This window comes from Oncorhynchus tshawytscha, linkage group LG18 (genome assembly GCF_018296145.1).
Source record: "Oncorhynchus tshawytscha isolate Ot180627B linkage group LG18, Otsh_v2.0, whole genome shotgun sequence".
Taxonomy (NCBI): domain Eukaryota; kingdom Metazoa; phylum Chordata; class Actinopteri; order Salmoniformes; family Salmonidae; genus Oncorhynchus; species Oncorhynchus tshawytscha.
Genome location: NC_056446.1, coordinates 5,195,874 through 5,212,191, shown reverse-complemented (window position 1 = coordinate 5,212,191; position 16,318 = coordinate 5,195,874). Strand labels below are relative to the sequence as shown.

The 16,318-nt window shown below is 41.1% G+C and overlaps 1 protein-coding gene across 1 annotated transcript in view; it reads left to right on the top strand.

The window, feature by feature from the left end:
• Nucleotides 1–247: 247 nt before the first annotated feature.
• The window catches only part of vtg3 (vitellogenin 3, phosvitinless), a 43,011-nt gene continuing 26,940 nt past the window's right edge, over nucleotides 248–16,318 (top strand). The window contains exons 1-24 of the mRNA XM_024378647.2: nucleotides 248–320; nucleotides 411–431; nucleotides 535–686; nucleotides 917–1,168; nucleotides 1,270–1,431; nucleotides 1,586–1,734; nucleotides 2,352–2,502; nucleotides 2,650–2,807; nucleotides 3,894–4,059; nucleotides 4,445–4,576; nucleotides 4,807–5,025; nucleotides 5,430–5,647; nucleotides 5,741–5,838; nucleotides 5,961–6,085; nucleotides 6,175–6,276; nucleotides 6,397–6,516; nucleotides 6,676–6,865; nucleotides 6,977–7,064; nucleotides 7,401–7,586; nucleotides 7,687–7,822; nucleotides 7,913–8,081; nucleotides 8,424–8,533; nucleotides 8,639–8,734; nucleotides 8,962–9,174. Of these exons, the coding sequence (XP_024234415.2) occupies nucleotides 281–320; nucleotides 411–431; nucleotides 535–686; nucleotides 917–1,168; nucleotides 1,270–1,431; nucleotides 1,586–1,734; nucleotides 2,352–2,502; nucleotides 2,650–2,807; nucleotides 3,894–4,059; nucleotides 4,445–4,576; nucleotides 4,807–5,025; nucleotides 5,430–5,647; nucleotides 5,741–5,838; nucleotides 5,961–6,085; nucleotides 6,175–6,276; nucleotides 6,397–6,516; nucleotides 6,676–6,865; nucleotides 6,977–7,064; nucleotides 7,401–7,586; nucleotides 7,687–7,822; nucleotides 7,913–8,081; nucleotides 8,424–8,533; nucleotides 8,639–8,734; nucleotides 8,962–9,174 (3,453 nt within the window). The 5' untranslated portion in view covers nucleotides 248–280. The remainder of the gene's footprint in view (nucleotides 321–410; nucleotides 432–534; nucleotides 687–916; nucleotides 1,169–1,269; nucleotides 1,432–1,585; nucleotides 1,735–2,351; nucleotides 2,503–2,649; nucleotides 2,808–3,893; nucleotides 4,060–4,444; nucleotides 4,577–4,806; nucleotides 5,026–5,429; nucleotides 5,648–5,740; nucleotides 5,839–5,960; nucleotides 6,086–6,174; nucleotides 6,277–6,396; nucleotides 6,517–6,675; nucleotides 6,866–6,976; nucleotides 7,065–7,400; nucleotides 7,587–7,686; nucleotides 7,823–7,912; nucleotides 8,082–8,423; nucleotides 8,534–8,638; nucleotides 8,735–8,961; nucleotides 9,175–16,318) is intronic.

Sequence of the window (16,318 nt, the reverse complement as noted above, 5' to 3'; positions counted from 1 at the left end):
AATATGTGAGTTTCACAAAGCACTGGTTATTAGTGTCCATTTTAGATCACTGTTTATTTTTCCTGAAATGTCCTCCTTTTCCATGTCATACTGACCACTGTCAACGTCACTGGTTACACTCGTCTGACATACCTTTGCCCCCTTGTTACTTTATGCCCCTCATTGATGCCAAAGATGTGCTGTGCAGACACTGGGTCATGTACTTGTTTAGTCATTGAGAACACAGCATTGCATATAAAAGGAAACGTTGAGCTGCAGGATCCCACTCCTGGATTTCACCATGTGGGGGTTCCTTCTTTGTCACCTTGTGGCCTTGGCCGGTAAGTGTGCAGAGAAACAAAAATATGGAAATTATTTTTAATTAGCTACTTATGACAATTTTTGATTATTTTTTCATTTTTTCATTTCAGCATGTGCCCATATCAGTTATGGTGAGTTCTTTATCAAGTGATTTGAAATGTATCATTTAAAACTAACCCTACATTCAAATGAGCATGTTTTCATGAATATTTATATATCAATGATGTATTGTAGAGCCTGGCTTGAACCCTAAGAAAACCTATGAGTACAGATATGAGGGAATGGTGAATATTGGGCGTGGCATGCCAAACCTTGCAGAGTCTGGTGTGAGACTTGTGTGCAAAGTCAAGATCATTGGTGTGTCTGCACAAACATTCCTTCTCCGGGTATGCATTCAATAAAAATTACCAATGCAATGTACTTCATAGACCTTTACCTAATTTTTCAGAAGAGAAATATACTGCATGTGTTATTTTAAGGATCTACGTTTCTTTTGATGAACATAAAATGTGTCAATATCCTGGGAATTTAAACAAACTCCTTTGAAAAACGTTTTTTAATCGTAAATAAGCAATTAATTCTACCTGGTGATCCAATTATATTTTCTTGTTTTAAGGTTTCAAACTTGAACTTCGAGGAGTTCAATGGCATCCCAGGGAAGAATGCATTTGATACCTCACCAAAGCTTACCAAACGGATTGCTGCCGAGCTCAGCAAACCCTTCATGTTCGAGTACGCCAAGGGACGGGTTGGTGACATTCGCACCTCTGCTGAAATATCTGACACCATCGTCAATATTGTGAGAGGCATACTTGGGTTCTTCCAAGTCACAGTCAAGACCACCCAAAGAGTGTATGAGCTTGAGGAGGTAACTAAAACAGGTTTTACATAAACAATGCTTACGTTATATTGCATTTTCATCTGTAAAGAAATGTTAATGTGAGGTTTATTCTATGTATTTGTTATCAGTTCGGGATCCATGGATTGTGCCAGAGTACGTATGCCAATGAGGAGGATGCCAACTCCCAAGAATTGTCGGTCACCCAAATTGTTGACATTAATAACTGCAAAAAAAAGGCAGCCATTTACAGAGGAATGGCACTTGCTGTCGACAACAAACTTTCCAAAGAGGTTTGTCTTTCCAATCCATAGACCTATATGTGAACATGCACAATTCTATTTAAACGAGTATACAGTGCCAATACTACAGAGACCATCGAGGTAAATAGTATACTTTAACAGTCACTCACTTTCAATAATTTTTGTATTCTTTTACGTCATCTAGAGAGGTGACTCCGTCATTTCAACAGTGAGATATGTCTACACAGTGAAACCAACAGTTGACGGAGGCCTGATCAAGAAGGCTCACGCATTGGAGCGCCAGCATTTCTCCCCATTCAACGTGAAAGGGGGGAACTCCAAACTGCAAGCCACGTATGACAAATCTCATTGTTTTCTTTCATTTCACTATATAAAATTGGGTGTCTGAAAATGAGAACCACCTTGTAGATGGAGGACTTGAAAGAGATGACACGGTTAGAGGCGTAATGACTAAACACCAACATACAGAATAATTTGTGAATGTGGTTTATTTGCCATGTACACACTAAGGATGCGTTTACACAGGCAGCCCAACTCTGATAATTGATGTAATCCACTAATTGTTTTTTTGACCAATAAGATCTTTTGCCAATAATTGAGCAAACAATAACAATTGGGCTTCCGCAGTGAAAACACAGCCTAACGCTAAATTATGTGAAGGAATGTCCAGGAGGAGATGTCCAGACATGAGTTATAGGGCTGCGATTACACAGGCAGCCCAATTCAGATTTCTTGCCCGATTATTGGCAAAACAGCTGATCTAATTGGTCAAAAGAAAAAAATACTGATAAAAAAGATAAGAATTTGGCTCCCTGTAAACACAGTCTTAGATGAAGTGCAGCGAAGAGGTTCACTGAGAGGTTCTCAGTCTTGGGGCTATAGTGAGGCATACTCACCAGGATGCCAAAGTTTGTATGTGTTAGGTGCTATTCTTGTTGACTCTCCTTTAGGAAAGAGCTTGTGCTGCTCAGTGTAACTGACACAGTGGTGACCCCTGCTGTTGGTCCCATGATTAGCCGAGGGAATCTAGTTTACAAGTTTGTGAAAGTGTTGGCCCAAATACCCATTTTGATGAAGAAGTTGGATGATCCAGTGCCCAAGGTAAAGAACAGGGTATCAATAATACTCAAAACTTGCTCTAAAAATGTTTTTTTCCTCACCCTGTCATGAAGATGTTTATGGCTCATGATTATTTACTGCTAACATGTGATATGCCACAAACAAATGCAACCACATTGTTGTTCACAGATTGCAGACATGATCAAACGTTTGGCCCAAGCGAACATCTACCAGACGGACAGTGCAACAAGTGAGGATGTTGTTGTTCTTTTCCAACTCCTGCGTGTGACATCGCTAGAAAACCACGAGGTTCTGTGGAAACAGCTCTCAGGGAATGATGAACACAGGTGCATATTCATGTTTATTTAATTTATAATCAAATGTATATGTTTTACTGTATGTACACAATCGTTCAAAAGTTTGGGGTAACCTAGAAATGTCCTTGTTTTTTGTCCATTAAAATTACATCAAATTGATCATAATTACAGTGTAGACATTGTTAATGTTGTAAATGAGTATTGTAGCTGGAACTCTGGGATGCTGGCCTTCTAGGCAGAGTTCCTCTGTCCAGTGTCTGTGTTATTTTGCCTATCTTAATCTTTTATTTTTATTGGCCAGTCTGAGAAATGGCTTTTTCTTTGCAACTCTGCCTAGAAGGCCAGCATCCCGGAGTCGCCTCTTCACTGTTGACGTTGAGACTGGTGTTTTGTGGGTACTATTTAATGACGCTGCCAGTTGAGGACTTGTGAGGTCTCTGTTTCTCAAACTAGACACCGTAATATACTTGTCCTCCCGCTCAGTTGTGCACCGGGGTCTCCCACTGCTCTTTCTGTTCTAGTTAGAGACAGTTTGCTTTGTTCTGTGAAGGGGGAGGTACACAGCGTTGTATGAGATCTTCAATTTCTTGGCAATTTCTCGCATGGAATAACCTGACAAGTTTCAGAAGAAAGGTCTTTGTTTCTGGCCATTTTGAGCCTGTAATCAAACCCACAAATGCTGATGCTCCAGATACTCAACTAGTCTAAATAAGACCAGTTTAATTGCTTCTTTAATCACAACAACAGTTTTTAGCTATGCTAACATAATAGCAAACGGGTTCTCTAATGATCAACTAGCCTTCTAAAATGATACTGGGCCTCTGTATGCCTATGTAGATATTCCATTAAAAATCTACCGTTCCCAGCTACAATAGTCATTTACAACATGAACAATGTCTACACTGTATTTCTGATGGATTTTATGTTATTTTAATGGACAAAAAAAATGTGTTTTTCAAACAAGGACATTTCTAAGTGGCCTCAAACTTTTGAACGATAGTGTGTGTATATATAGGCATGTTTTTATATGAATTTAAACATTCTATGGTTGCCATGGTAAACATTTCTATGTTTGCTACAAAGTTTTTTTTTATTGTCATCCTTCTCTCTTGTCAGACGGTGGCTTTTGGACACAATTGTTGAAGTTGCAGATGCAAGAGTCCTCAAATTCCTGAAGAACAGATTCAAAGCCGGTGATGTATCAGCCAACGAGGCTGGACAAACACTTCTGATCGCATTCAATCATGTAGCAGCAGAGACTGACTTGATGGAAATGGCCAAGGTGATTGTCTTGGTTGGAGGTGTAACATACAGTTATTTAAATTGCATATGTTTATAAGAACTGTGGTTGGGGCGTTCGTATACTTTAGTTTAACTTTACTCAGAAGTATGCTGGTATTACATAGTACACATGGCATATCACTCCCACTGTCTGGCTACTGTAAAACATGGAACTGGAATCCCACCGTACTAATACACAGACTGGATTTTAGCATAATGTTCACTACATTACAGGAGGTATTATTGTTATACAGTATAAAGACAAAGAGTACATTGTCCCTACATGGGCTTATGGGCCATTTAACTTTTTTTTTACGCTAGATGACAAAATCATGTGGTCGATGTGATGTGCTCAGAGTGATTCATAATCAATCGTCCCTCTGTAGGAGTTTCTGTCCATGCCCTTCAGTAAGTCCCACCCAATGCTGTGGAACACTGTGGTGTTGTCCTATGGATCACTGGTCTACAGGTACTGTACCTATGAGTATGGTCAGTCTTGCCCGGTGGCAGTTGTTCAGGTAATTGGCTCAATTACCATTGCATTACTTACTGGTAAAGAAACCAAATGCATAATCTATGTTCCAGTTTATTCTGGTTATATGGCAGAAGATGGTATTGTGAATGTTATGACTACTGCTACGATAATCTTGTGTAGTTTTGCTGTTGTTCAGACTATTTCTGAATAGATATTAGCTACAAATCACTGCAGATTACAGAATTCATGATGTGACACGTCCATCTCAAACAGCCCCTGTTGGACCTGGTGATCGATGGCCTGAAGAGAAACAATGAATTGGACATGGTGCTAGCCCTGAAGGCCATTGGGAATGCAGGCCACCCCTCCAGCATTAAGACCATCAGGCGCTTCCTCCCCGGAGTGTCTGCCACTCCTGTGACCCTCCCAGCCCGTGTGCTAAGTGCAGCCGTGCAGTCTCTGAGACACCTGGCAGTCAGAGACCCGCACAGCGTTAGTAGTAGTAGCAGTACTAGTAGTAGCAGTAGTTTGGTTTATTTCATTGTGTACACATTCACAACTAAAATCTGAATTCCAGAATACAAACCAAAAATTAAAAAGGTGATAATATTTAGGAAGTCGGTCATAGATATTGTGGTTCTGGTGTCAGAGTTAAATTGGTGTCAATAACATTTCGACCCACTCACATTAGGATATCAAGTCAATTCCCCAAATGAAAATGAATTAAAGACCCCATTGAAAAATATGCAACTGAGTATCTATTGATTTACTAAATTGACTTTATATCAGACAAAATGATGACCAGTTGACATACAGTCGGATTTTGTATTAGTCCCAGTCTAATCTCTTTGATAATATGACTTTAGCTACTGTATGTCTTACGTATGTGTTTTCAGGTCCAGGACATCACAGTGAGCCTGTTTGTGCAGAGGCACCTTCCCACTGAGATCCGTATGCTGGCATGTATGATTCTGTTTGAAACTAAGCCACCTTTGGCTTTGGTGTCTACAGTGACTGCATTCCTATTGGAAGAGGCTGACATGCATGTGGCTAGCTTTTCTTACTCTCTCATTGGGAGCATTGCCAAATCAAGCACTCCGGACAACCACTTCCTGTGAGTGTTTCTGTCAGGGCAGAGTCAAATTTGTTGTGTCAATGCTTCTGATTTTGCATTTAAACTGCGGCTGTTTTGTTATCTTTGTTAAAGCTCAACAGCCTGCAATGTCGCTGTGAAAATCCTGGCCCCTAAATTTGGTCGTGTCAGTTACCACTACAGCAAAGCCATGCACCTAGATTGGTTTAATGGTAAGTTCAAAACACCTGTAAGCGGCATGGGTTTACTTTGAGAACATACAGTATATGAAAGGCTGAGGAAACTGTTTTCTTCGCAAAAACATTGACTGACCACATATCTCTTGAATATCCAGACGACTTCTTGATTGGTACAGCCACTGAGATCTTCATGCTGAAAAATGCTGCAAGCTTCATCCCAACAGAAATAGTGACTAAAGGGAAATTCCATTTCATTGGCAAAATATTACAACTTGTGGAGGTAATCGGTAATGTTCATATTAATTGTTTGTACTTGTTCTGTTTCATGCTGAAGTAAAACATTATTTGACTATTGTTTCTGTCATAAAGCTTGGTTTCCGTGCTGACGGAATTAAAGAACTGTTTAGACAGAACATTCAAGTTTTTAACGGCCATCTCAGCTACGCTGACTTCGAGGCCATATTCAAAGTGGTGAGTTCATGACTTTTCAAAACGCATACTGCACAGTTGCGGGCAATAAGAAAGTGCCCTCAAATGTACTGTACCATCCCTTCAAACTCAACTTTGTTCTATTGAATCATCTTCTTTCAGCTGCAAGATTGGAAGACATTGCCCGGGGATAAGCCTCTTTTGTCTGCCTATACACGAATCTTTGGTCAAGAGTTTTTCTTTGCGGATTTGAACAATGACTTAATTCAGAGTGTTATCAAGGTGAGATTTCTAGTCAATCAAGTATTGCATGTTACTCAGTATAACATCATGTCCATCTCTATCCACTCTGGGCAATAACAAAACCTCATGATACACATTTCCTGTGGTCTCAATAAGCTGTTACACACTGTGCTCTTCTGCCACGGTATCTCCATGCAGACTGTCAGTCCATCTGCAGGCAAAGAGAGCCCAGTCTGGAGTATGATTGAAAATCTTCAGAATGGGATGTCATGGCACTGGACCAAGCCCTTCCTTATGTTTGAGACCCGTTACATCCAAGCCACCTCCCTTGGTCTCCCAGTGGAAATCAGCAAATATTATAACACACTAACAACCATTACCGTCAATGGTAAACATTGAATACCAAGGCCATTTGAATTACAAAGCAGAATACCATTTTTTAAATAAATGTGTATATATATACAAAATCAATAAAACGCAAACATTTTCTCTTATGTAGCTAAGGCTGCAATCAGCCCACCACTGACTGATCGCCTGGGACAACTGTTGACCTCAGATGTTTCACTAGTGACTGATGGATTTGCTGGGTAAAATATGTATTTATGTTTTGGTAGCTGGGGCAGTCAAACTTGCATATTTGTATGTTTCTTGTAAAGGATAGTGAGAAAGAGAGGTAGTGCTAGAGCAATGGGTTGCTTGCAGAACTGCCAAGTAAGTGTGATCTGAGGGCAGCGGCTTACACAGCTGGACCCCTCCAGGCCTCGGCAAGTATTTATTCAATATGTTGCATCATATTATGAGAAGAACAATACTATGAGGAACCCTCCCATATCAATGGTTTCATTTTACAGAGTATATTCATGGCTCAATTATTGTTCATTCCTAATATAACTGATTGTGTTCTATACGTAATTTTGCTTCAGTTTCTCAAAGGACCAATTTGTCTTCCATGGGATAAACACTGCCATTTTCCAGTGTGGTGCGGAACTGAAGAGTAAAACAGTAGTTGCCATACCATGGGAATTCAGCATGAAAATGAACGTCAAACAAAAAACATTTGAAATTGACCTTCCTGCTTGCAAAGAGGAGACTAAACTTTTCTCAGTCAAGTATGTTTCTCACATTTCATTAGACCTGTCAAAAACAATATTTTAACTGTCGCAATGGATAGTAACTTAACAGATGCTAGTTTTCTTTTTGTTACAATAGGTTTGACGTATATGCGGTCTCAAGGAATATTGAGGAGCCATCACGTGCTAAAATGACCCCAATGATGCCTGACTCTGTTGAGGCTAATAAGGATATAGAGCCACCTGAGCAAAGATATTTGACCTCTGGACAAAAGGTACAATCACTCTCCAAGGAAAAGATTATTACACGCAAAGTAATAGAGATATGTGTGCACTCATAATATGCTTTCTTTTTTGCCAAATAGATTGTAAAATGTGACATTTACCATCCACAAGTAAAGTTGTGTGCAGAGGCTAACATCTATGGGGCAGTTTTCTGTGTTGAGTTTGAGGCAACGAGATCACACTACATTGATGAATACCCCCTTTACTACTTCTTGGGATACACCAACTTTGCATGTACAATTCAACCAGGTAACAGCATATACAAGTATAAAGTATGACGTAATAGGCTTTTTCTTGTACATTGTTTTGGACCGTCATTTATTGAGCCTTATTGGATGTGCCAGGAACTGGTCCACCGTTTGTGCTGTCGACCCCAGACTGTACATCAGCCCTGTGGCAGGGTTCAGTCCTTGCTTACACCTTACTTAACTGGACCTATTATATACATTCCTCTAATCTATCTTCGCCTTTCATTCTTTCACAATAAAGCACCAACATTTGAAAGGGAAATGGAATTCCACAACAATAACAAGCCTCATTAGATTTCATATGTGTGACAATTAAAATCGAATTCCTCTCTTTCATTATCAGTCCAGTCCAACAAACCTGTTGACAAGATTCACATTGAGATGAACGCCAGCCCAACCAAGTACACAGTTAGTGTCCGCCACCTGCTTGACACCCTGCAGAAGCTTCCCAAGGTACTTGGCCATGGTACTTGGCCATGGTACTGTCATGATCTGCACACATACATTGCTAAGTTCATACAGTATGTGACCATTTCTACTCTATTTTTGTGTTTGCAGTACGCAACCAAGAGTTTCCATCACTCCTCTAGTTCCTCAAGCAGCGGAATATCTCATCAAGCAAGCTTCAAAGCTAAAGAAGCTTCTGCTTCTGAGGTAGGGCTATGGCTGAAGTGCACCACTGACTACTGTAACTTTTTGTTGTGGTTGTTGTTTTAAGGGGGGTATATTCATATCAATCAATATTCAAAGACAGTGTCATCACTGTCTGCATTATTTCAGACATGACGAAAGTATTATTTTTTTCACTCGAAACCTAGTTGTGTTTACAAAACAGTGATGGCAGTATAAGGACCTTTGTGCCTTCTTGTACTCCTCCTCAGGCTTGGAATGGCAATTCTGAACCAGTGTTCACCATCAAGGTTCTGGCCATGAGTGGCAACACAAAGCCAGAGGGTTACGAAGCAGCTGCTTTCTACACCCCTGCTGCCCAGATGGACAACACCCAGCTGATCGTGTCTCAGATTGGGGAGGAGGCCAACTGGAAGTTGTGCACAGATGCAAATGTGGATAAGGTCCGGCAGGAGCAGCTAAAGGTAATCAGGGTTGGGTAGGTTACCTTCTAAATGTAGTCTGTTAATAGTTAACAGTCCAAAATTGTAATCAGTAATTTAACTTTTGGATTAGCCAAACTCTGTAACGTAATCTTATTACATTGAGTTAATTTGAGATTACTTTCCCCTTAAGAGGCATTAGAAGAAGACAAAAATGTATGTTACCAATTGAACAACATCTATTGCAGGACTAATCAATGTTAAAGTTTACATAGCTGGCCATATATGGATGTTCAATTTTACTTTATGGGTTGGTTATGTAGTCTTCTTCAAACCCATCGCGTTCTACTACATATAATAATACGATTAAATGATATCTTTACATGGAAAACCAAAGTCTATCACAATTCCAGTCAGTCCAATAAATTATATACTCCATGATCTTCAAGTATACGACTTGGAAATATGGAAGTATAGATTAGCCACATTGTTAATATTTCTTTATTTCACATTTATTTAACCAGGTAAGCCAGTTGAGAACAAGTTCTCATTTGCAAATGCAACCTGGCCAAGATAAAGCAAAACAGTGCGACAAAAACAACAACACAGAGTTACATATAAACAAAAAACAAACGTACAGTCAATAACACAATAGAAAAATATATGTATACATGTGCAAATGTAGAAGAGTAGGAAGATAAGGTAATAAATAGGCCATAGAGGCGAAATAATTACAATTTAGCATTAACACTGGAGTGATCGATGTGCAGATGATGATATGCAAGTAGAGATACTGGGGTGCAAAAGAGCAAGAGGATAAATAACAATATGGGGATGAGGTAGTTGGGTGTGCTATTTACAGATTGGCTGTGTACAGGTACAGTGATCGGTAAGCTGCTCTGACAGCCGATGCTTAAAGTTAGAGTGGGGGATATAAGACTCCAGCTTCACTGATTTTTGCAATTCGTTCCAGTCATTGGCAGCAGAGAATGGAAGGAAAGGCTGCCAAAGTAAGTGTTGGCTTTGGGGATGACCAGTGAGAGTGAGTGAGTGAGATAACGGTGAGAGACTTGTTTCTGGAAAGGTTTTACCTGAGCATCACCCCAAAACTTCTTAGCTATCCCTACTCTGTTGTTAATTATTTTGTGGTCATGGTGGGCTCATTGAGTCGAGTTGAAAAATAAATGCTGTGCTCATGGAATTGCAGGCTTTGAGCACTACTGAAAAGTGCTATTTACATGTGAATAATTAATGCCATGTGCTGCATTTGCAAAAGGCCTATTATTTACCTTTTTGTTGGTGAACCTTTGATATCTTGATAATATGCAGCTGTTTAAAGGACAAATCCACAGATGAAGCAATAACAAAACAGTTTCCCCGCCTCTGTTTTGGAAAAAGCTGAGGGAGAGGCCTTGAGAAATATAACCACTCTCAGATTAATAGACAGAGCTATGGATGCAAGGGCTGACCATCCATGGTATCACAATTATTGTTTTTAGCATCTTATGAGTCTTTACAGAATCCAAGATGGCGTACCAGTCAGGCGTCTTTTTTCTTCGTCTTGTCGTGTCCCATGTGTATACATATACTGTATATATACAGTATACGTATATTTAAATATTTTGTCTTCGAATATATTTTGGATCTTTTTCTTAAACCCAACTTCAACATACTCTCCTGCAACCCGCCTCACCCATAGTGGTATGGATCTGCTATTTTCTTTAATTGAGAACCAGACCCCCACACAGAAGCTAGCCAGCTCCTTGGTAGTAGTCAACTAGCCACTGCTAGCAGTCATCAGCTAACCTTTAGCCCGGACAACTCCTGCCAAGCTGCACAGCTAGATTCAACCCAGAGCTTATCTGACTTTTTCTCCATATCCCCGGATTCCTACCACAAGCTCTGAACCTCTTAACCTGGATAATTCCCGCTAGCTAGCTGCTATCCGATTGGCTTCTCCTGGAAAACGTCTCTGTCCCGAAGAAAGCACCAATTAGCCTGGAGCTCGCCTATGCTAGGCCCATCTCCCGGCGAGCTGAAGAATTCCATCAGCCACTCCTTGGGCTACAATACCTATTTTTGCCAATTGGCCTGGACCCCAATGTATTGCCGATGCAGAGCCCCGCCAATCCATCACAACTGAACTACCGACGTAATCCGCCTGAGGGGATTTTTCAACAGGTTCCTCCGTCACGACGTCCCTGAATTTTCCATCTGCTAGCCACGGCCCGCTAGCTGTCTAGAGCATACCAGACTATTAGCTGAAGAGGTCCTATTTTGCCAATTGGCCTGGACCCTTCTACTACACCGACCCCTGCTGATCCATCACAACTGGTCTGCCAACGTAACCTCGCGAGCAGGCCCATCTGCTAGCCTGCTTGCCCATGCCCGCTAGCTGTCTGAATAGCTGTGTCTCCAGCCCGCCCAGCTACTCACTGGACCCCATGATCACTTGGCTACGCATGCCTCTCCCTAATGTCAAAATGCCTTGTCCATTGCTGTTTTGGTTAGTGATCATTGTCTTATTTCACTGTAGAGCCTCCAGCCCTGCTCAATATGCCTCAGCTAACCTTCTTGTCCCACCTTCCACACATGCGGTGACCACAGCTGGTTAAATTGATGTCTCTAGAGACAATACCTCTCTCATCATCACTCAATGCCTAGGTTTACCTCCACTGTACTCACATCCCACCATACCTTTGTCTGTAAATTATGCATTGAATCTATTCTACCGCACCCAGAAACCTGCTCCTTTTACTCTCTGTTCCAAATGTACTAGACGACCAGTTCTTATAGCCTTCAGGCGTACCCTAATCCTACTCCTCCTCTGCTCCTCTAGTTATGTAGAGGTTAATCCAGTGCCTATCTCCACTCCCATTCCCCTGGCGATCTCATTTGTTGACTTCTGTAACCGTAAAAAGCCTTTGTTTCATGCATGTTAACATGTATGTTAAGCCTCCACCCTAAGATTGTTTTATTCACTGCTGTAGCACACTCTGCCAACCCGGATGTCCTAGTCGTGTCTGAATCCTGGCTTAGGAAGTCCAATAAAACCTTACTATAACCTTACTAACTATAACATTTTCCGACAAGATAGAACTGCCAAAGGGGGCGGTGTTGCAATCTACTGCAGAGATAGCCTGCAGAGCTCTGTCTTACTATCCAGGTCAAAATCCACCTTTCCAGAAACAAGTCTCTCACCGTTGCCGCTTTCTATAGACCACCTTCTGCACCCAACTGTGCCCTGGTCACCATATGTGAATTGATTGCCCTCCATCTATCTTCAGAGCTTGTGCTGTTAGGTGACCTAAACTGGGACATGCTTAACACCCCGGCCATCCTACAATCTAAGCATGATGCTCTCAATCTCACACAAATGATCAATGAACCTACCAGGTAGAACCCCAAATCCGTAAACACAGGCACCTTCATAGATATCATCCTAACCAACCAACCCTCCAAATTCACCTCTGCTGTCTTCAACCAATGTGTCTGCATGCAAACAACCACCCCTCATTGCTGTCAAATGCTCCCTGAAACACTTCAGCGAGCACGCCTTTTTATTCGACCTGGTTCGTGTATCCTAGAAGGTTATTGACCTCATTCTGTCAGTAGAAGAAGCCTGGTTATTCTTTAAAGGTGCTTTCCTCACAATCTTAAATAAGTACGCTTCATTAAAAAAAAATTGAACCAGGAACAGATATAGCCCGTGGTTCACTCCAGACCTGTCTGCCTTTGACCAGAACAAAAACATCCTTTGGCATACTGCATTTGCATTGAATAGACCCCACAACTTTTGTGGGAGGTCAGGAACCAATATAAACACGCAGTTAGTAAAGGAAAGAATAGCTTTTTCAAACAAATATTTGCATACTGCAGCACAAACTCCAAAAAAGTTCTGGGACACTGTAAAGTCCATGGAGAATAAGAGCACCTCCTCCCAGCTGCCCACTGCACTGAGTCTAGGAAACACTGTCACCACCGTTAAATCCACGATAATTGAACATTTCAAGAAGCATTTTTCTACGGCTGGCCATGCTTTCCACCTGGCTACCCCTACCCTGGTCAACTGCCCTGCACACCCCACAGCAACTTGCCCAAGCCTACCCCATTTCTCCTTCACCCAAATCCAGATAGCTGATGTTCTGATGACTCTTGCAAATCAGCAGGGCTCGACAATCTGGACACTCTCTTTCTAAAATTATCAGCCAAAAACATTGCAACCCCATTGCAACCCCTTTGCAACCCCCAACCCCAAGATCAAAAACATTGCAACCCCCAACCCCAAGATCCCCAAAGATAAGAAAGCGGGAGACACTCTAGACCCACTCTAGACCCAAACTGCTACCAACCTATATCTATCCTACCCTGCCTTTCTAAGGTCTTCGAAAGCCAAGTTAACAAACAGATCACCGACCATTTCGAATCCAACCATACATTCTCCGCTATGTAATCTGACTTCCGAGCTGGTCATGGGTGCACCTCATCCAAGCTCTAGGTCCTAAACGATATCACAATCACCATCGATACAAGACAGTACTGTGCAATTGTCTTCATCGACCTGGCCAAGGCTTTCGACTCTGTCAATCACCACATCCTTATCAGCATCTTGGTTTCTCAAATGACTGCCTCGCCTGGCTCACCAACTACTTCTTAGAGGTCGGACCTCTGGCATTCTCTATGGGGGTGCCACAGGGTTCCATTCTCGGGCCGACTCTTTTCTCTGTATACATCAATGATGTCTCTCTTGCTGCTGGTGATTCTATGATCCCACCTCTACACAGACGATACCATTCTGTGTACTTCTGGCCCTTCTTTGGACACTGTGTTAAAACTTATTGTGGATCATTGGGACGCTACCGTCCCACCTGGCCAGCATCCTGTGAAATTCTAGAGCGCAAAATGAAATTACAAAAATTCTAATATTAAACATTCATGAAAATACAAGTGTCAGTTAAAAGCTTAACTTCTTGTTAATCCAGCCGCTTTGTCAGATTTCAAAAAGGCTTTACGGCACCATGCGATTATCTGAGGACAGCGTTCCGCACACAAAAGCATTACATTCATTTTCCAACCGAGCAGAGTAGTCAAGAAAGTCAGAAATAGGGCTAAAATTAATAATTTACCTTTGAAGATCTTCATCTGGTTGCAATCACAAGGGTCCCAGCTGCATAACAAATGGTCATTTTGTTTGATAAATTCCTTCTTTATTTCCCAAAAAAGTCTGTTCCATTGGCGCGCTTGACTCCGTAATCCACTGGTTTCGCTCATTAACCTTGTGTGACTAGGGGGCAGTATTTTCATTTTTGGAAAAATAACGTTCCCGTAGTAAACGGGATATTTTGTCAGGACATGCATATAATTGACAGCTTAGGATAGAAAACACTCTAAAGCTGTGAGTATAACAGAACTGATATTGCAGGCGAAAGTCTGAAATGTTGGATGGGCAAGGAGGCATGACTGACTCAAATAGGAATCCTGACTTAATGAAGTGGTGATTAAAGAGCTCAGCCATGTGCTTCTTGTCAGTAACAACCACATCATAAACTTGAACCTTTTGTGACTAGGGGGCAGTATTTTAATTTTTGGAAAAATAACGTTCCCGTAGTAAACGGGATATTTTGTCAGGACAAGATGCTAGAATATGCATATAATTGACAGTTTAGGATATAAAACACTCTAAAGTTTCCAAAACTGTAAAAATATTGTCTGTGAGTATAACTGAACTGATGTTGCAGGCGAAAGCCTGAGAAAAATCCAATCCGGAAGTGACTCATCTTTTGAAAGCTCTGTGTTCCAATGCGTCCCTATTGAGCAGTGAATGGGCTATCAACCAGATTACTTTTTCTCCGTATTCCCCAAGGTGTCTACAGCATTGTGACATAGTTTTACGCATTTATGTTGAAGAATACCCGTAAGCGGCTACATTGCGCAACTGGTCACCTGATGGCTCCCAGAGTGATTCTCGCGTAAAATATAGAGGTAGCCATTATTCCAATCGGTCCTACTGAAAAACCAATTGTCCCGCTGGATATATTATCGAATAGATATTTTAAAAACACCTTGAGGATTGATTATAAACAATGTTTGCCATGTTTCTGTCGATATTATGGAGCTAATTTGGAATATTTTTCTACGTTTTCATGACTGCAATTTCCGGGCGATTTCTCAGCCAAACGTGAAGAACAAACGGAGCTTTTTCGCATACAAAAATAATATTTTTGGAAAAAAGGAACATTGGCTATCTAACTGGGAGTCTCGTGAGTGAACACATCCGAAGCTCATCAAAGGTAAACTATTTAATTTGATTGCTTTTTTGATTTCCGTGACCAAGTTACCTGCTGCTAGCTGGACAAAATGCTATGCTAGGCTATTGATAAACTTACACAAATGCTTGTCTAGCTTTGGCTGAAAAGCATATTTTGAAAATCTGAGATGACAGGGTGATTAACAAAAGGCTAAGCTGTGTCTCAATATATTTCACTTGTGATTTTCATGAATACGAATATTTTCTTGGAATATTTATGTCCATTGCGTTATGCTAATTAGTGTCAGTCGATGATTACGTTCCCGCACCCGGGATGGGGAGTTACTAGGGGTTAAAAATGCATACAAAAGAATCCCAAACGTTACCAATAAACTTCTTCCAAAAATATCAAACAATGTTCCTAATCAATCCTCAGGTACCCTATTATGTAAATAAACAATAAACTTAAGACAGAGAATAACATTACCGGAGATAAATAACGAAGTGCATGCCCTCACTGGAACGCGCAACAAACACGACAGCCAAAATGGGAGCCACTGAGAAAAACTACAAATTCTAGCGCATTTTTCTAAAGACTGTTGACATCTAATGGAAGCCCTAAGGAACTGCAATCTGGGAGGTGTTCCATTTATATTCCCATTCCCAGCCATTGTAATCAGTGGTGAGCTGAAACTATTTCTGGATAGATTGTCCTCGGGTTTTTGCCTGCCATATCAGTTCTGTTACACTCACAGACAGAATTTTAGCAGTTTTGGAAACTGTGGAGTGTTTTCTATCCAATACTACCAATTAGTTGCATATCATAGCATCTGGGCCTGAGTAAGAGGCAGTTTACTTTGGGCACCTCATTCATCCAAACCTCCTAATACTGCCCCCTCGCACGAATAAGTTAACTAACATTCAGATGAGCTTCAATGC